We start from the raw sequence: 20,858 nt of genomic DNA on the forward strand, positions 1-20,858 counted from the left end.
GGGCAGGGCAGGCACGGGGAACATTACCAGTTGGCAGCCCCCAGACTGCACCGGGCTCCACCTGGGCTGGTGTAGAACCAGCCAAAAAGCCCTATGAGGTTCCTGGGCACAGCCAAGGCCTGGGGCCTGCTAAGCTGGTTAGTTATGTTTCAAGCTGAAAGGCACCAGTAATTTCTAACCCTGGATAAACATTGTGGTTGGTACCCAAACAAGTGAAGGTGGGAAAAGTGATGAAATTCGACATATAAACTGCTCATTAGAAAATACTCGCTTGGTGCTCACAAGAATCTAAGTTGCTGTGATGCATGGGGAGCACAAATGAGTTTTTACACTTTGGAACTGCACATCAGCTGGTCTATACTAGAAAAGTAAATCAACCTAGCAACTTCACTCAGAGGTTGAACTACCTACGGACAGGAGAAGCCATTGTAGCGTTCCAAGTGCAGACAAGTCCTTAGGCAGGCTCGTTCCGTGATCATTTGTCCCTACATAGAGTCCATCTGCATGAAAATGCCCACCCGTCTGGTTGTCATTTGAGAAATTTTGTTACTACGTTTCAACATCAACTTAATCATAGAGAGAAGTTTATCAGTTCTGCACTGATCAAGGGTTTCACCTGATTATTATAAATACTGAAGATGATTCATGGCTACAGTTTTCTATCCGACACAGTGTTGCAAACTCTCGTCATATTATTACAAGCTGGGAAATATTTGTTCTTGTTCTTCAAGCCCCAGCTCTAGGAGTCCCACGATTAGGTGGCAGGGATCCCAGTCCAAAGAATTGCCATAATTATTAGGGCCTAAATAATTCCTAGAGCAGAGCTTTCAAAACAACATCCATCTTGATTTAAAAATTGCTGGTGACGGAGAATCCACCAGGACCCTCGCTAAGGAGCTCGATCTATTTAGCTTAACAAAGAGAAGGTTAAAGGGTGATTTGATCACAGTCTACATAGGGAACAAATACGGGATAACGGTCTCTTCAGTGTCACAGACAAAGGTCTAACAAGATCCAATGGCTGGAAATTGAAGCTAGACAAATTCAGACTAGATATAAGGGTTGGTAATTAACCATTGTGGTAGATTCGCTGGTAATTTTAAAATCAAGATGGGATGTTTTCAAAAAACTCTGCTCTAGCTCAAACAGAAATTAATCCAGGGAAGTCCTGTGGCCTGTGTTAGAGAGGAGATCAGACTAGCTGATCCCTTCTGGCTGAAGAATCAATGAATGTGCTGGTAGATCAAAGCCAGCACAGGTTTGTACTTAGGCAGACTGAGGAAGGATTGTATGGTGGTTATGGCCCTTTCCTGGGACTGGGGACGCAGGAGCTGTGGGACCCAGGCCAAGTTTCTCTGGGCGTCATTTCCCCATCTGGGATTTCCTTCATGCATGGGGTGGTTCTGAGGCTAGAGGGGATCAACTTGAGGAGATATAATGGTACTTGGCTTTTCATCTGTAAGTCTCAAATTGCTGCATGGAGATGAGGGGGGGAGGGTGTCAATTATTATCCCTGTTCTGCCAACGGCAAAACCAAGGCAGAATCACCCAGAGCTGTCACTAGATGCCCGGTTTCTTGAGTGCCAGTCCATTGCACCAGCCAACAGCCTGGGAGTCACTGGAGGTTGTAGAGCACACGGGTGGGTTGAGCTTGCTGGGAGAAGCACTGATCCATAACCAGGCATTCTGGGCTACTCAGGTCAGCCCTAGGATTAAGTGGCTGCACTCTCATGGTAAGTGACATTACAGTAGTAACAAAGGCCCAGCTAAAATCAGGGCCCTGCTGCACCAGGCACTGTGCAGAGAGAAAGAGAGAGAGTCCCTGCCCCAAAGAGTTTCTACACTGATTGGCAAAGAGCAGGAGGGTAAAGAGGCCGAGAGAGGGAGGAGCCAGCTGCACAGTCAGGACTGGAACCTGGATCTCCTGGCCCCCTGTCCAGCCCACTGCCCCCAGACCCCACTATCTTGGCTCCAGCATCACTTTCAGGGAGGGCTTTTTAAAATACAACCGGCATCACCATTGTTCCTCGCCCAACTCTCATGGCTGTGCTGGAGGATCACAATGGCTGACCTCAGGGGTTTTCTGCTGGTATGAGCCCAAGCTTCTGGGGCTGAGCAAAATGCTGAGCCACTGTCTCCACGGAGTCACTACGGGCCAAAGGCTCTTGCTGTTAATACAAATTCTGCCTCCTCGGGGCTGCCTTCCCCCCACACAGTTTCAAGTGTAAGGGAAAGATTGTCTCTACTTCCAGCTCCGTGGCTGGTCTATCGACCTATCTACCCAAAGTGCCCAGCACCAGGATATCTTGGCATTGATTCCATCCAAGGAATAGTCTCTGCCCCCCTCTGAGCTGGTCAAGCAGTGCTTAGGGAGTGGAAACAGGCCCTAAGTTTCTTGCTAGCCACCCCTTCCCCCAGTGTCCCCATCCCTCCTCTTCCCCACCCAGCTTCACCCCCTCCCCAGAGTGCGCTGTGCCCTCGCTCCTCCCCTCCAGAGCCTCCAGATGCTGCAAAACAGCTGATCCGTGGCAGGAGGTAGGTGCTGGGAGGGAGAGGGTGGTGCTGATTGGTGGGGCCAGCTGGCGGGCAGGAGGCGCTGGGGGTGGGGGAGAGAGGCGTTGATAGGTGGGGTGCTGGTGGGTGCTAAGCACTCACCATTTTCTTCCTCTGGGTTCTCCAGCCCTGGAGCACCCATGGGATCGGCACCTGTGCATTCTTCTGCTGATATTTCTCCAGGATCTGGTGTAAGCAGTGCTTTCTGTGCTGCCAACCCCAACATTCAAAATCACAAGACAGGCCGCTGAAACTAGCTTAAAAATCATGAGATTAAAAAAAATAAATAGATGTTGGATTGGTTTGATTTGCCTCCTGGCTTCTGAGCCTTTAGAGTCATGCTCAAGCCCTGATTTTAAGCTTTTCTCTACAATTACGAGGGCTAGAAACTTTCTTGCTTGAACCTAGGAGCTGGGACTTGGAGAGACACATCCAATGTTGTGAGACCCACAATGAAATCCTGGGAGCTGGCAACACCGCATGGCCCTGCATATTGAGGGTGGGGCCTCTCCTCTTGATGTGCCCATGTAAAGCAGCGTTTTCCTCTCCCTGGTGTTTGCAGTGTCCGAGGAGCTGGCTGCGGTAAGGGGCTGGGGATTGAGAAGAGCCAGGCTGATTCCACGAAAGCCCCATCAGATCTCCAGGACTCCACAGGTGAGAAATGCCATACCCTTCCAACGCCTGATCACTGCTACTTCCTCACAGAGGGAATCCTGCATATGGTCTTCCTATGGTGAGGCCAAGCTGAAATTCAAGGAGAGGAGGAGGATGAGAGGGAGAGATGGGAGGACAGGAGCAAGGAGCCAAAGACAGATAAACCCATTTTATGTTGTGATCATGTGCATCCTTTCTGGGTTTTACCCTGAGCTCAGTTCATGCTGCAGCAGAATTTTGGCTCTTAGACCCCATTCAGCAAAGCTTCTTATGTATGTGTAATCCTCTGGTGACCATGTGACAGGTCTTTAGATCCATCTATAGCAGCTGTTGTTTTTAGCTCTGGAGGGCCCCAGTGCAGGACATGGTGTATTGGCCAAGATAGCAGCTGTCCAACAACTTTAAGCTCCCAATTACTGTGTGGGTGGTTGACATGTGCTTAGAGTTAAGCACCTGCTCAAGTGCTTCAGTGGGTTGTGGTCTCAGTGCCACATAGAGAGCAGGGGGATCTGGTCCTCTCAGACGTGCTGAGAGCTCACAGCTCCCATGACCTGCAGCGGGAGTTTTGAAGTGCTCAGACCTTCCAGGAATCAGGTCCATCAAGTTCATTCATGAATTAGATTTGGATCTTGGTTATGCTGCTGTAAATCTGGTGTGACTCCATAGGAGCCAACAGATTTACACCTCCATAGAAGAGCCCCATGGTACCAAGTGGAGTGAGGCCGAGCTGATTGTGGGGTTACTGTGATTAAAATCCCCTCAGTGGATATAACAGGCATTTGGCTTGTAGAAAATTGCATGGGTCCATTACTAGATGGAAATAGTAGAATTATAAGTAGTATGCAGAAAAGGCAGAAGATTTTCATAAATATTTCTGTTCTGTGTTAGGGAAAAAAACGGATGATGTAGTGTCATCATATGATGATAGCACTCTTTCCATTCTATTAGTATCTTTGGAGATGGAAAGCAGTGACTCCTCAACTTAGGCATTTTTAAAACAGTACATCCAGATAACTGGTAGCTAAGAGTTTTAGAAGAGCTGGCTGAGGATCTTGCTGGACCATTAATGTTGATTTTCAGCAAGCTCCGGAATACTGGGGAAGTTCCAAAAGATTGGAAGAAAGCTAATATTGTGCCAATATTTAAAAAGGGTAAACGAGACGTGTGACACTGATCCAGGGGAAGATAATGGAGTGGGTGATTCAGGACTCAATAAAGAATTAAAGGAGGGTGATATAAATTAATGCCAGTCAACATAGTTTTATGAGAAATAGACCCTATCAAACTAACTAGATTTTTTTTTAAATGAGATTACAAGTTTACCTGAAAAAGGTGTTTGATCTGGAACTGCAGAACATTTTGGTTAAAAAAATAGAATGAAATAAAATGAATAAATTAAAAGCTAGATATCAGATAGGTCTCAAAATGTAATAATAGATGGGGAATCATTGTCAAGTGGGTGTGTTTCTAGTGGGATCCTGTAGGAATCTGTTCTTGGCCTTGTGCGATTTACCATTTTTATCAATGACCTGAAAGAAAACATAAAATCATCACTGATGAAATTTGCAGATGACAATAAAATTGGGAGAGTGACAAATAATGAAGAGGACAGGTCACTAATACAGAGCAATCAGGAATACTAGGTAAACTGAGCTCAAGCAAACAATACTGTAATCCGTCCTGTCCTGTTTCTCAGGTCTGGCATGGGAGACTGTCTTGTCCTGAACCTTGTCTTGTTTCAGGGTTATTTAAAGATAAAGAAGGAGGGAATCTTACAAAGAAACACCAGCTCATATATAGGATTTGAGAGTATTAAAAATGTATGGAGTGAGGAGGAACGATCTTGTGGTTTAGGCACTAGACTAGGACTCAATTCCCAGCTCTGCCATTGACTCCTTGCGTGAACAAATCACATACCCCTCCCAGCTCAGAACTCCCTCCTGCACTCTGAACCCCTCATCCCTAGCCCAGAGCCCCCTCCTGCACCCAAATCCCTGCCCCAGCCTGGAGAAAATGAACAAGTGAGTGAGGGTGGGTGAGAGTGAGTGACAGAAAGAGTGGGGATGGAGTGAATGAGGCGCAGAACGTTGGTGAAGGGGAGGGACAGGGGCATGGGCAGGGCTAGGGTGTTTGGTTTTGTGCTATTAGAATGTTGACAGCCTTAGCTACATACTATGGGTATCATTCTAAGGAGCCTCACAGATTCTTTAAAATAGTTCATGCATCCAACAAAGTGGGTATTCACCCATGAAAGCTCATGCTTCAAAACGTCTGTTAGTCTATAAGGTGCCACAAGACTCTTTGCTGCTTTTAAAATAGTTATACCAGCAAATCCTTCCTAGTGTAGACAACGCCTTAGTTCCAATCAGTTAGATTTAGGCAAACCTTTTGAAGACAATGGGGTTGCTGCCATGTCACTGAGGTAATTCAGATTTATAACGGTGTAAATACGATCAAGAGTATTTCCAGTAAAAGTCTGGTGTAAATGACAGGAGACTAAAGCCCTGACACTGGATTTTTTTCATTCAGGTCTCATCCTCATCCTTAGGGGCCTGGGTCTGAGTGTTTTTTCATTCTCCTAGCAGTGCGTGTTTTGAGGCTGAGACAGGTCTTTCCCTGTGTGCCCTTGTTAGTTTGGGCTCTGGTTATACAGGACTCTCCCATCCACTCCTCATTGCTCAGTGGTGGAGAACAAAGATTTCTGTTAGAGATCTGGAAGACATCCTACCTCTAGTGGTCTTCTGTAGGGAAAGAAGACCTTAAAACTCTTCTCTCCTTGTATTTTCAGGAGATGACTGCTTGCCCACTCCCATGTTTGCAGCTTCTGGTCTTCTGCCCTACTCATACCGTGAGTCTTTGTGAGGCCAACTCTCCTTCAAACCCTCCCACCTGCACCCCTCTTTCTATAGGAACATAGTTAGAAACACACCCAGGTCCTGCTACCACTGCATATGGGTCCTGTGACACTCGGGGAATGTCTACACTGCAATCAGGAGGCAGGAATAGTGGTCCATCTGTGACCCCTTTCAGACAACAAAAATGACTACATGATCCCAGGAACAGGGACCAAAGTCTGAGCCAACCCGAGCCCCATCGCCCTGGGTGCAGGGGTCAAAGCCCAAGGGCTTCAGCCCCAGGCAGGGGGCCTGTAACTTGAGCTCTGCCACCCAGGGTTTTGCCTGCGGGCCCCAGGCAGTGGGGCTCACATTTCACCTCTGGGCCACCGGGTGGCAGCAACTCTAATGCCAGCCCTGGTGACCCATTAAAATGGGGTCGAATCCACTTTGGGTCCCGACCCACAGTTTGAGAACCGCTGATCTAGCTAGACCTTGTACCTTTGATCTAGCTAAATCTTGAAGTTAACATAGCTAGAAACACACCCAGATCCCGCTACTGCTGAGCATGGGCCTTGTGACATTCAGGGAATGTTTGCACTGCACTGAGGAGATAAAAGCTAGCTCGAGTAACAATAGCAGTGTCATTGCTGCATTGGGGTAGCTCTAATATGGACAGCGCAGCACAGAAAGAGCAAGTTTAAGGTGAATATTGGAGAACAGCAGCAGACAATAGAGCTGGTTGACTTTTTTCAAAGTTTTGACAAAAATGCTGTCAAGGCAGATTCCACACTTGGGCAGAAGGTGGTGGCCAGCTAGGCTTGAGGTACGGCTACACTTGCAGCCGTACAGCCTCCGGTGGCAGCGCTTTGAAGTGCGAGTGTGGTCGTGGCGCCAGCGCTGGGAGATAGCTCTCCCAGCGCTGCAGGTACTCCACCTCCCCTTGGGGATTAGCTTGCAGCGCTGGCGCACTGTTTACACTGGCGCTTTGCAGCGCTGTAACTTGCTGCTCTTAGGGGGGTGTTTTTTCACACCCCTGAGCGAGAAAGTTGCAGCTCTGTAAAGCACCAGTGTAGCCAAGGCCTTGTATTAAACTCCGAAGGTTACAGCTTCTTTCTGACCTTGGCTTGGTAAACACTTCCAGCACCCAAATGCAAAACCCCTTTTGGAACCCAGGAAGACTCACTTGGGAATTCCTTCCTGTGGGGTACCCTCAAGCCCTTTACAGGCCTCATCCCTTAGGGAAGAGCTGAGAAAGAAAACAAAGGAAATTAGTTGTTGCCACCAGCTAATTAAACAACATACACACAAACCTCTTAGACACCAAAAATCCAATCCTGTTCTTACAGTAAATTTTATTAACAAAAAAGAAAAATATATCTGGAATTTAGGATTTTGTTAGATTTTAAAAGAGCAATTCCAAAAATTAAGTACGGAAAACGGCTTTCTTAGGGGTTCAGCTTAAAGGTAACAAGCAAACAAAAGCATCTGGGGTTAGCACAAATGAGTCCATTAGCCATAAGAAATAAACAGAAATAACCCGAACTGCATCTTTCTAAACATTCCTGATCTACTTACACATTTGGGAGTTTCAAATAAGTAGTTCTAGGTATGATCGGATGATTTATGATCATACCTGACAAAGTTTCTCATAGCATAACTGCTCCCTGTTCCTCTCCTTCCTGGAGAGCAACAACAGAGACAAAGAGGGGAAGTTTTTCCCCATTTTAAAAAGTTCTAGCCTTCCCATTGGCTCTTCTGGTCAGGTGCCCACTCCCTTTCCTTCACCTGGGGGACTTTGTTAACCCTTTACAGGTAAAGTAAGCAGAGAACAGCCCCCCAAGAGGGACTTTATAGCTAACTGGTGGATGGGTGTCCATAAAAGGGAGCTACCCCCTACTCCCTTCAACCACAAACTTTAACCAAAAAAAAAAGGAGTAGGGGAATAATCAAGAAGATTTTGAATTTCAACAAACAGGGGTGGGGGGAAGGGAGAATGTAGGGAGGAAAAATGTCCAAGTTTTTTTTAGTTTTTGAGCAACTATGTAGCTGGCTGAAATTTTTTATATTTCAAAATTTCATTGAATAAGTACAAAAAATTTACACCAATTTTGTTGTTGCATCTCCCCTACCAACACAGATTTAGTAGGAAGTGAATATCAAAATAGTAACTGAGATTTAGGCACCAGAATTTAAGAGTTTGAAATGAGACTGGGTGACTTAAGCAATCAATTAAAATCGCTTGAGAACTTAACATCAAATAAGTCATTCAGCAAAATTATTCCATGGATAATGTTGAGCAATGAATACATTCAAGGGAACTGCAGTCCATTTGGGGGAAATTTACAAACAGGCAAAGTTAACTTAGGGCCTGATTCTATGACTCATGTTTAGGCTCCCAACCCCCTTCTGTTGTCCCAGGGGTAAAATGGGAGCCTCTCCTCCTACCAGTTTTAAACCCCTCTTTCTGTGGCCTGCCCTCAACAGACACCTGACTTTGAAAGAGCTGGGGAGGAAGTGGATGCGTGGTACAGATAAGTAACCATCTGATCTTAGATTGGTAACCCTTGTTTGTTCATCTTATTTCAGCACCAATTGTATACAACTCTCACCTGGTGTGTCAGATCCCCCATGAGAGTGTAAACGTCAGTGTAAGGACAGTCTGATTTCCTGTTGCCCTATGAGAGCACCCAGCACACTGCAGGGGTTGGGGAAGATAAATAATAAAGGGCCCATCCCCTTAGTGGGATCAGTTACTGACTTTAGTGAGGTGAGCTTGGCCCAAAGACTCTGTTTCCACAGACCAGAGATAAGGAAGATGCTGTGACTGAGTTTGTGTCAATTTTGCATTGGGTCTTGTTTCTAGTTTATAAGGAAAGTGCAACGGTGAGAATCCCAGAGCTTGTCTTCTGAGCAGCCATGGGACGCCGAAGCTTCGCATTCCCTCCAAGTAAGTAGAACCGAGTAAGTGATGGCAGAGCCATGATGTATGGGAGAGTGTGGCAGGCAAGCCTCTATCCTCTGAATAGCTGGGAGTAGCCAGCTGGCAAATTACTTGGAGATGCCGGGGGGGGAAGTTAGAGGTTCTTTCCTCAGGTACTTTAGCGGTGCCCTGGCCTATCAGGGCACATCTACACAGCTGTAGTAGTAAAGTGTTATGTTTGTATTTTATATAATTTTGAATGAAGAATAAATAATAATAACGTAGCATGCATTAAATGTGTTGTGTATGATCTGACAATATCCTGCCAGCCACCCTTTCTGAAAGCAGAAAGGAATGGCTTAATGGGCCATCGGTAAAGATGCATCAGCCAAAATCTGTGTCTGAAGCTGATTTCAAGGCTGTGACAGACCTTTAGGGTCACCACTTTGTTGTAGGTTTAGCATTTTAAAATAAGTAAAGGAATGCAATAATTGTTTTCTCCTGCATTGCAATTTGATGTTTCTGTTCCAATGCTCTATGTAAATCAATCCTGTTTTGTGTGTAAATAAGGAATGTATGTGTTAAAAAATAAGTGTAAAGGCCATCAGTGGACCAATTGTTCTAGGAAAGAACCAAGGAACAAACATAAGGGTGCCAGGACATTGCAACACACCCCTATTAAAATGTCAGAGGAAGGGGAATTAACTACTCTAAAAATAAAACAGGCATCTATCAATAAAGACAAAATAGCTGTGATCAAAACTAGCATAAAATAACTCCCCTAAAAATAAAAAAACCTATAAAAATTAAAAAAAATTTTTAAAAAACAAGCACCCATCAAACAACAATTAATTACAGCATAACGGTGCAAAATCCATTGGTCCCACTGAAAAAAAAATCACTATGTAAATAGCGTGCTTTGCCATGAAACTTCTGGGTTCATTTTGCCAAGACTTCCCCGGAGCATTGTGTCACAGCTGACAGAACCTGGCTCCTCCCTACCTGTGATCAATCTTGCTGGCTACTAGATTGATCCAGTCTCTACACTGGTAACTATAACATCAACCGGTGAGACTGTGTGTGTGTAATTAAATGCATAAGCTAATTGTTGTATTTCCAATAAATGCGGTGTATTGCCTTGTCCCTTGAAAAAGATCCCATATGCTTCTTATAAGCATAACATTTTTGGTGGAGAATTGTGAAAACAGGAAGACATTCACCATAATTGTTAAAAATACTGCTAAAAGGTATACCATATGTATAAAGTGACCAATCATTCAGGTGTGCACATCCCGGCCGTAAAGGTACCAGGCCACAAGGGGGAGAATTAGAGTCCTCATTGCTCCTACCCGTCTGTTGAGGAAAAATTGCATAGGCAAATATACCCTCAGTCATAGCATGATCAACCCCAGAAGGCAGAGGGCTTAGCATTCCCCCCTCCTGCTCTGTCAGTCAGGGTTTTTAGTGAGTATAGACTTTTTGTGTTGTGTAAGTCCCAGGACAATCATGGGCACGAAAAGTTATAAAGGTAAAAAAAATTCATAAAAAAAAGTTCAAGTGTAAAGTGTAAAAATAACGCTTAAAAAAAGGCAAAAAAATTTACCATTCATACAAAAAACTCCTCCTTTTAAAAAAATTATGCAAAAGTTTGGGCACATCCCATCAACTAAACAAGAATTAGCCAATGTCCATACTACAACTAAAATACAAAAATTAAAAAAGCCCATCAGTGCCTCCTTATCAAAATTAGCAATAAAAACAGTTATTTTCTAAAATACTGCCTGTATAGCAACAGCAAAAAAACAAAAAGCACAAAATCAGGCCCAAACAAGCAAGCAGGCAACAAATAAAAACATTAAAAAACAAATCGGGAGCCCTAATGGGCATAGGGGCAAAAGTGAAAAAAGCAGTAAGCACACACAGACATGGAGATTTCAGATCCCTGGGCCAATATTTGAAATAGGAATATCTGGGCAAATAAAAGTGTCATTTAAAAAAATAAGCAAGTAATTAAAAATAAAAAATAAAAAAAAAAGTTAACTCTGCAAAAGCTGGAGGGAATTAAGCAGTTAAATGTTCTAAAAAATTTTTTTAGAAGTGTTATAAAAAAACTTCTTGGTTTCTTTGTAGCCATTTTGAAGGGAAAATTGTCCCTTTTCCAAAAAAAGTTTGTAAATAATCCAAGCAAAAAAAAAAAAAGGTAATTTAAATAATTTGACTATGAACAATTTAGTCAAATTTGCTTAAAAAAACCAAAATAAAAAAAACCATAAGGGGTTTCTATGAAAACTTAACTGTGTAAATATATACACACACACACACACTCCCCTCTACCTTGATATAACGCTGTCCTCGAGAGCCAAAAAATCTTACCGTGTTATAGGTGAAACCGCATTATATAGAACTTGCTTTGATCCATCGGAGTGCGCAGCCCTGCCCCCCCGGAACGCTGCTTTACTGCATTATATCCGAATTCATGTTATATTAGGGTAGAGGGCTGTGTGCATGTGAGTGTGTGTGTGTATAATATAATTTATGTACAGCTGTGTAAAAATTAAAGCAATATAAAAATGTTTTAAAAAATGTATGTATATACACATCTGTGTGTGTAAATATGTAAGGTTTTCCAGACCTAAATCTATACTACTAGTTTGTAAAACTCTTGTTTTGTAAGTTTAAAATAAATTGGTATGATTTTAATTTTTATTTATTACCACTAACCCATGCTTTTTGCCAAACACAAATAACTAGTGTTGTTAGCTTTGGTATTTAGCATTTAACCCTTAAGGTACAGTACCTCAATGCTTTATAAAGTTCAATATCTTTTTAAAGAGCTAAGTCAAGGCTGTAGCAAGGCAGTCAACCCCCCCCCCAAATAAAATAAATATCTAGATTTGTTTTTTGGTAAAAAAAATAGCAGATAAAAGCGACCATAATTTCCTTTTAAAATTTAAAAGCAGTGCCCTTCTGCAGCAACAGCAGGGGTAAGGTGCACAAAACAAAAAAAGCAACATTAAAACCCACTGAGCCTTAAGGTGGCTCTGCGTAATCAAACTGTCACCTTTATAAAAGTACATAAAAACTCAGTAAGCACCTTATGTAAAAATGACTATGGCTAATATAATGTTATAAAAGTTAAACTATTAAAAAATGTGCATTTTTTCCAGAACATGTACAGGGTATATTGTGAAAAAAAGTAAAACAAAAAGCAAACAAAACATGGTACTTAGTTAAAATCCTATTAAGGCCTCAAAGGGAGCCACCATAGGTTGTGTTTTCTTTTTCATATTGCTGTGTGCTTTAAAAGCAAAAGTTAAAAATAAAAAGTAATCAGAACTCTAGTGGAAGCTGACTGTGTCCATTTGAAAACAAAGTCTCTAAGCTCTGCTAATGGCTTTAAATCCAAAATCAAGCCAAACAGCATCAGCTCATGCAAATTACCTAAGTAATTACCACCAAACAAATTCCATCACTGGCAGCACAAAAAAGCTGCAAATAAAAAAAACATACCTAATCAGCAAACAAACTACCTAAAACCAAAAATTTCAAATTATAACCCTCCAAAAAAAATCAAACCTAAAAAATAATTAAATAACCCCTAAATACAAAATATCCTTTTTGTGTGTATACAATGCTAAAATCTAAAAACAAGTTAAAAAAATCTGTTTATATGCATAACACACGTACCTTTTAATTCACCAGCCCCCCCCAAATATAATTAAATTAAAAGCCTATGCAAAATTTAAAAAAAACAACACTACCCTCTAAAAGAAATAGTCTAAATAAAAGGCATAGTATAACAAAACACTTTTAATATATTTATTGTTCATATAAAACATTAAGATAAATTTAATGTTAATAAGTACCCCAGTAACAATGTATATTATCTATGAATTAAAAAAAAAACACTTTAAAGTCAGATAGTAGTGCTTCTCAGCTACTACCTGTAAAAAAAACTTAAAGCTTAGCAGCACAGGGGAAAAAATTACAAACTTAGTCTGCTATATAAAAAAACCCTGAAGTACCCCACCTCATAAATTTAATAACAATACAGTAAAATAATTCACCCTAAACCCTTAAAATGTAAAAGGCCATTAAAACCTCGCCTGCATATAGAACAAAAAAGCAAAGAAGTATAAGGGTAATTCCTCTGTTTTGCCTGCAATCAGCAAAAATATTTATTTTAAAAAAATGTTAAGCAATAATCTACCACCTCAAAAGGGATAAAAACGTGTTCCTTTTGTCTGTTAAAAAAAATGCTGGTACCAGCTAAAAAGCAACCCAAAATACCATAAATTTACTGTCGCAAGAAACATTGTTTTGTCTTTTGTTGTTTGTCTTGTTACTAGCATTGTTATATATTGTTACAAAATTAAGTACATTAAGTAACAAAATAAGCATTTAACTGTATTTACAAAAAACAATACTGCAAAAGAGCAAAATTAAAAAAACTCCAGTCTATTAACAAAAAAAATCCTTAAATCTGAAACAAAAAAGTTTGTTAAATTACAACAAGCTCAAATTGTCTCTCAGTATGTTGCTATAAAACAGTTATATGAAATATAATCCACTCAAAAATTGTTCTTAAAAATAAAAAGTAGTAACATTTTATTTATTTTGTATAATGTAAAATAATTAAAAAATAATGTAGCATGCATTAAATATATTAGTATATAATTTAACCATATCCTGCCAGCCAGCCTTTCTCAAAGCAATAAATAAATAAATAAATAAATAAAAAAGGTCCAATGGGCCATTAGTAAAAATTCATCAGCCAAAATCTGTGTCTAAAGTTCATTTCAAGGCAGTGACAGACCTTTAGGGTTACCACTTTGTTGTAGGTTTAGCATTTTAAAATAAGTAAAGGAGTGCAATAATTGTTTTCTCCTGCATTGCAACTTAATGTTTCTGTTCAAATGCTTTATGTATATCAGTTCTATTTCATATATAAATGTAACCCTTCTGCCCATCTGAGCTAGCAGCAACAAGAGTTGGGTTCATTATCTAGGGGTTCCTTTTCAAAAACACAAGGCAAAACTGGCTCCAGTCCCCACCACGTGACCTAGCTGGGACAACTACATATGTGCCTCTAAGAGCCAATACTTCCCCTCTCTCAAGCACAGAATCTGAGTGTAGCAAAAGCCTTTTAATGAAGGAGGGAAACAATATAGCATTATGTGGGCAAACACCACAAACAGGATTCATAACACAAATCACAAGCAAAAGACCCATCCCCAAGCAAGTTTGGCAGTGCCCTTTTCCCCTCAGGGTCTTGAGTCCAGCAACCCAAAAGTCACCCCTCCCACAGTTTCTGTCCCTGGTCAGAGCAGGCTAAATTTATCTTCAGAGTTTACCTCCCAGCCTGAGTGAAACAAGGAGAGATATGGGGGCACCTTATATGCTCCACTGCTTGGGTTGACTGCCAATTGCTACAGCACTCTGCAGGGTTCTGAGACAGTTGTCTCCACCAGACATGCTGCTCACCACTCCCCTCCCCTCATCGCATACCCCCCTTACCAACACTACTTAACACAATTTTCAGTGATTTCAGCTGTTAGTAGAAAAGCTTCATTACTAGCACACTCAGAACCATTAGCCCAAAGTAGAACTAATGCTTTGATCTAGAAATCACTTACTTCTATATTACAATACATAACAAAACTCTCCTCTATCTCATGACATTGGGCTTTGGAACCCATGTCCCTTGCCTAGCGAGTACTACTTAGTTGAGGGTGAGTCCTTCCATCATAAAATGTCAAGTACAGTTCACATGACAAGTCACATAACCCGGATAACAACACTTTATTACTCCTGCCTGAATAACAAAAAGACTGGGATCCCACAGCAGCCAAAGTCACCATTTGGGCAAGTAGTCCCATCATGCTAAGCGGGGTGGGTGTGCCCATGCAAACTAGATCAGCCCCTGAAGTCCCTTTCCACAACTCAGCACCAGATGTCAGGGTAGAGCTCATTCTGGCTCTGCTTACATCCTCCTCCCAGCTGAGAATTTGTCATCCTGACAAATCACACTCCCTATTATACCAACTCACTGATTCCCTCCAAACGGCCTCAGGAAGTCCATTACGGCTTCCACTAGCCTTTGTGCTAAACTTATCAGCTCCTTACTAGTCACCCCAGGTGCATCATAAGTTAGCAGCCAAAGTGACCATTTGGGCAAGCAGTCCAATCATGCTGGGGGGGGTGGGTGTGCCCATGCAAACAAGATCAGCTGATGAAGTCCTTTTCCACAGCTTACTACCAGATGTCAGGGCAGAGCTTATTCTGACTCTGCTTACATAAATGAAATTTATATTAAAAAATAAATATAAAAGCCATCACCAAGCCAAATATTCTAAAAGAAAAACCCTAAACAAACATAAAAGCACCAAAAATTGTAACGTGCCCCTCTTACAATATCATAAAAAGCAAATTAACTCTAAAAATAAAACAAGCCCCTATCCATAAAAACAAAATAGTTGTAATCAAAACCAGCATAAAATAACTCCCTAAAAAACTTAATAAAAAACAAAATAAAAAAATAAAAAAAACACTCAAACAACAATTAATTACAGCATAACAATGCAAAATTCATTAGTCCCCCCCCCAAAAAAAAACCTATAACATGTGGCAGGGACTCTCCAAGCCCACCTTGACAGACTTGGGCTTGTGCTACCATGATAAAAATAGGTGTGTGGACAGAACTTTTAAGTTGTGGTTTGGACCAGCTGAGGCCCATCCCCACCCCAGACTTCAGAGCCTGACCTCCCGTCCAAGCCACAACTTAGAAGCTCTGTGTACGCAGCTACTTTTAGCACAGTTGCACGAGCCCAAGTCTGTCGAGCTGGGTTCTGAGCCTTGCTGCTGCAGTCTGCTGCGCTGTGTAGATGGACATTCTGTTACCCGTCCGGCTTCACGGGCGGGCCGAAAGCAGCTGCAGCACCAACTGTTGGCTAAAGAGATTAGCAAGATACCTGCTTTCCTGCAAACTTATTGTGCATCTTGCCCCTCTCTAGGGCATGTGTTTGCTTCCTTGCTAGCCCTGGGCTTGCTGACCCATGAGGAACAGATGCAAGAAGGTTATATCTGACAGAACCCAAATTGACAAGGGCAAATGGGGAAATGTGGTGATTCTGTGAATTTTGGTAAAGATTTATGATTCCTGTGCATGCTTCAGTTTCCCTCCGGCCTTTGCATTTCTGTGCATTGAGCGAAAAGGGAAGTGATGTGGTATCTGACTCAGCAGTCTGGTTGGAGACTCAAGTCATTAACAAAGTAAGTAAAGAACGTCTACACATGCGAATGGAGGGTCTGGAAAAGACAATGGAAACCACAGTGGCCGGGACATTCACTCCTAGTGACCAACATCTGAGAGGAAGGAGATTTCCCGGCCCCTTGCAGGGCAGCAAACCAAACACCCTGAGCGGGAGAACAAAGGGGAAAGGTGATAGGTGGCTAGATTTAGAGCTGAGCTTTCAGAGACATAGGAAGCATGCCTGGAACTAAACAAACAGAGACTGCGAGAGAGAGAGAGACAAGATGGTTTGTTCCTACAGCAGCCTGGCCCATGCGAGCCCTGGCATTGGTCGGCATGGACCATGTCCTAACCTGTGCCTCTCTATGCTAAAGTAAGGACTGTCAGATTCTGGAGGCCAGGTGGCTAATACATTCTTATCTTGTTTTGAAAAGGCTGCCTGGCATTACTGCAAATACTCACTGAGCGTGTTGTTCCCTGAAGGAGTAAAGAACAAACCTCCCACTGGAATCTGGCTCTGCTGGACTTACTACAGGGAGTCATGGAAAATGACAGGGGTTGCTGGTACCCAAAGACCTAGTTTTGGAGGCCACGGGTCTGCCCCTGTGGAACTGTGTAGCTCCTTGGGGCCCAGCACCTCTACAGGGATGTCTCCAAAGGGACTGGTTACAGACTGCAGCATAGAGCAGACCCTGTGAATCCATGAGACCTTGTCCCAGGGCACTGAGAAGCCACTCAGACTCCATTCTCCCAACTGCCTCCTACAGAGCATAAGAGGATGAGACTAGCATGAAAAAATCCAGTTCCAAGTTTCCATTCTCCCCATATAGTGAGGTCCAGTGCCCTGATCCTAATTCTGATCTCCTAAATCCCAGGATAAATCCAGTGTAACTCCAATAAAAGTAAACCAATGGAGTCATTCCAAATTTACACCAGTGTAACTGAGATTAGGGTCAGACTCATATACAGGTGCTTAGACTCCTTTATTTAGTAATATCTCCCTGTGTTGTTTATTGCCATATCTTAGATTTTAAACAAGTTTTGTTCCTCTTCTCTCAAGTGTTTTTCTACCTTGGACTGTTCTGGTTTCCGCCACCAGCAAGCACCCAGAGGACAAACAGAATTGGTAAGTTCTCCGGTTAGTGAAACATAATGCCTTGTGTAACACTTCTGTGCCCATAATAAGTGATCCCAGATGGAGTGTGTGCAATGAAGCTGGTATTGGCCTGGCAGCTCTCAGCAGCATTATCGGGACTCTAATGGGGTTCAGTGCATCCGGTCACTAGGAGTAGCGGAATGCCCAAAGGGGTGGGTACAGCTCAGGTTCTAAATAGGCCCTGAAGGGAAAACCCAGAACTTTAAGAAGAGGAAAGATTGGGTGTCAGGGATAATTCCTCCTTATCTGTGTTCATTTATTCATTCACTCCCTCTTTCTCCCTCTGTTACTCCTTAGGGTGTTCTAGTTTTAGTCTGCTCACACTCTGTCGCATGGTGGACAAGAACCTCTTTCTGCTGCCATGTCCCACTGAGAGGTCTTTTAATAGTGTCACTAGGCCATACTGAAAAGCCAGAGGTGGGCCCAGAAAGCAGTAGCTGGAGACTTCCTCTACTGGACTGCAGTACCTGGAGGTCTGTCAGAAAAGAGCAAGGGAGAATGAAGTAGAAGTAACTCTGGGTCTGTCCTTTTGGCAGCTTCCCCTTTAAGAAGCTGTTAGCATTACAGAATTGCAAATGAAAACTGAGATCACGATCCATTTTTGGTAGAAACTAGAAGCACTGGGAAATGCTACAAACGGATCTGAATCTTGAGAGGCATTGAGGACCGGCAGCCAGGGCTGGCCCTAGACCAAATGTCGCATGCCCACTGATCCATTTGTTAAAGTTTTAAATATCTTATTTTTTATTGAATTTGTAGCCCATTTCATGACTTTGATGCATGATTTATCCCTATCTCATAAGACTAATTGGTGATACTGGGGTTGCCAGGCATGCGGTTTTTGACCAGACCGCCTAGTCGAAAAGGGACCCTGGTGTCTCCGGATAGCATCGTTGATAGGGCCATTAAAAATCTGGTCAGTGGTGCAGTGGGGCTAAGGCAAGCTCCCTGCCTGCCCAGGCTCTGTGCAGCTCCTCGGAAGCAGCTGGCATGTCTGGCCCCTATGCGCAGCAGCGATCAGTGAAGCTCTGAGTGCTGCCGCCACTCCTAGTATCAGCTCCGCAGCTCCCATTGGTTGAGGACTGTGGCCAATGGGAGCTGTGGGGGCGGCGGTTGCAGGCATGGACAATGCACAACGTGCAGAGCCACCTGGCTGTGCCTCTGCCTAGGGGCCAAACATGCTGGCCACTTCTGGGAGCAGTGCGGAGCCAGGGCAGGCAACGAGCCTATCTTAGCCCCACTGCACCACTGACTGGGAGCTGCCTGATGTAAGCTCCACCCAGCCAGAGCCCCCACCCTGAATCCCCTACCTAGGAGTGGTGCGAGTGTTTTTGGCGCCATAGGTGCAGGGCTGGCTCGCCGGTCCCGTGGCTCTGGTGGACCTCTCACAGGCATTTCTGCGGACGGTCCACTGGTTCCGTGGCTCTGGTGGACCTGCCGCAGGTGTCCCTGCGGATGGTCCGCTGGTCCTGCAGCTCTGGTGGACCTGCCACAGGCTTGCCTGCAGATGCTCCACCGGAGCCGCGGGACCAACGGACCATCCACAGGCACGCCTGCAGGAGATCCACCGGAGCAGTCTGCCACCCTCTCAAATCCTAACGCCCTAGGCAATTGCCTAGGTCACCTAAATGGAAGTGCCGGCCCTGCCCCTACCCCAGGTTGGAACCCCTCCCACACCCTAACTCCATCCCAGATCCCATACCCCCACTTGCACCCCAACTCCCTGCCAGAACCCCCTTCTGCACCCTAATTCCCTCCCAGAACCCACACCTTCACCCTCACCTGCATCTCAAACCCTTGCCCCAGGTCAGAACCCCCTCCTGCACCCAAACTCCCCCCCCCAGAGCCTCCACCCCACCTCCCCTCCAGCAGTCCAAGCCCTGCCTTAGCTCTGAGCCTCTGCCCACACTCCAAACCCTTTGCCCCAGGCCCGGAGCCCCATCCTGCATCCCAAATTCTTCATCTCCAGCTCCACCCCAGAGCCCGCACCCCCAGCTCTAGCCCTTACCCCCTCCTGCACCCCAACCCCCTGCCCCAGTCCAGAGCCCCCTCCTGCACCTCTGATTTCTGGCTCCACCCTGGAGCCCACATCCCCAGCTGGAGCCCTCACCCACCTCAAGCTCCTGCCCCTGCCCCTGCCCCAGGCCAGTGAAAGTGAGTGAGGGTGGGGGAGAGTGAGCAATGGCTGGAGGGGAGCTAGCGTGAGTGAGAGGTGGGGCTTTGGGGAAGGGGTGGGGCCAGGATGTTCCGTTTTGTGCAATTAGAAAGTCGCCAACCCTAAGTGATGCCCTGCTCTGTACATAGTCGTGAGTGTATATAGTGTAGAGTGGCTGACAACATTCTCAGAGGCTGGAGGAAAATGTAGTTCTCAGAACATGTGGGAAGTTCCATGAGATCTTATAAAGGTTCAGAACACTCTAGGAAGCTAGTGAAAAATGAATCCACATACATCCTGCCTCTTGGGTGGGAGCAGGGGGAAGAGAGAGCTTTGTGATTTGAGTATTGGCCTCCTAAACCCAGGGTTGTGAGTTCAATCCTTGAGGGGGCCATTTAGGGGTCTGGTGCAAAAATCTGTCTGGGGATTAGTCCTGCTTTGAGTAGGGGCTTCGACTAGGTGACCTCCCAAAGCCCCTAACATCCTATGGTACAGAATACCTGCAATACTTTACTTCAAACATTCTGGTTTCCTTTTTGTCACTAACAACAAAAACAGCACCCTGAGCCCAGCGCCCCCCAAGCCTGGCACCCCAGGTGGTTACAAGGGTCACCTGCCCTAAATCCAGCCCTACCGCCAGCTCCCATTGAGGCTAAGAATGATGGGCCTGATTCTCTTCTCACATACATCAGTGTAAATCAGGAGAAATGCACTGAAATCAATGGTGGCCATCTGGTGTAAGGGACAGGAGAAGAAGGCCCAGCATTTCACAATATCTCCCCTCACTGATTGTGTTAAAGGACCAGAAGCTAGACAGCCAGATTCTCAGCTAGTGAAAATTTGAGAAACTATCTTACATTTGGCCTTAATTTTGTTTCCACTCCGAGCAGAGAGAGAGCTCTGGGAGTGAGGATAAAATGTTTATTGGGAGATATGATGTTTCTGGATCTCTCTATAAAGAGCCAAGTGGGATGTCAGCTGGGGGTAGTGGGCAGAATCCTCATCTGTTGTAAATCAGCAAAGGTCTGTTGTAGTCAGTGGTGCTACCCTGATTTACTCTAGCTGAGGATCTGGCCCTATATAACTAAAAGGAAAATAAAGGAAACTTATTACATGAAAGTTTTATTTAACTTTTTAAAATTGTAATTTTATTCTGTTTCTTATGTGTGTTTAATAAAAGGTTATGTCTGTCTCTCTCTCTCTCTCTTGTTGTGTGTATATATATGTAATGGGGGTGGTTGCAACAAGAGAAGGTGCCAGTGATAACTTGACACAAGACCCCAAACCACCCTTAGGTGTTTAATGTTGTAACAGTACAAAAGGGTTTTATT

General features: G+C 44.0%; 1 protein-coding gene across 6 annotated transcripts in view; it reads left to right on the forward strand.

Annotated features, from left to right (window-relative positions):
- Window positions 1-3,161: 3,161 nt before the first annotated feature.
- Window positions 3,162-20,858, forward strand: part of LOC115642091 (adhesion G protein-coupled receptor E3-like) — a 43,972-nt gene continuing 26,275 nt past the window's right edge. For 4 of the 6 annotated variants that reach the window (XM_030545492.1, XM_030545490.1, XM_030545494.1 and 1 more), the window contains exons 1-2: window positions 8,727-8,991; window positions 17,277-17,342. In XM_030545492.1, coding sequence (XP_030401352.1) covers window positions 8,961-8,991; window positions 17,277-17,342 — 97 coding nt within the window. In that variant the 5' untranslated portion in view covers window positions 8,727-8,960. Of the gene's footprint in view, window positions 3,208-5,995; window positions 6,056-8,726; window positions 8,992-16,189; window positions 16,237-17,276; window positions 17,343-20,858 lie in introns of those variants that run through there. The other 2 variants (XM_030545491.1, XM_030545493.1) reach the window with 2 other exon arrangements.

The sequence above is a fragment of the Gopherus evgoodei genome, unplaced genomic scaffold (assembly GCF_007399415.2).
Source record: "Gopherus evgoodei ecotype Sinaloan lineage unplaced genomic scaffold, rGopEvg1_v1.p scaffold_37_arrow_ctg1, whole genome shotgun sequence".
In the NCBI taxonomy this organism is placed as follows: Eukaryota; Metazoa; Chordata; order Testudines; family Testudinidae; genus Gopherus; species Gopherus evgoodei.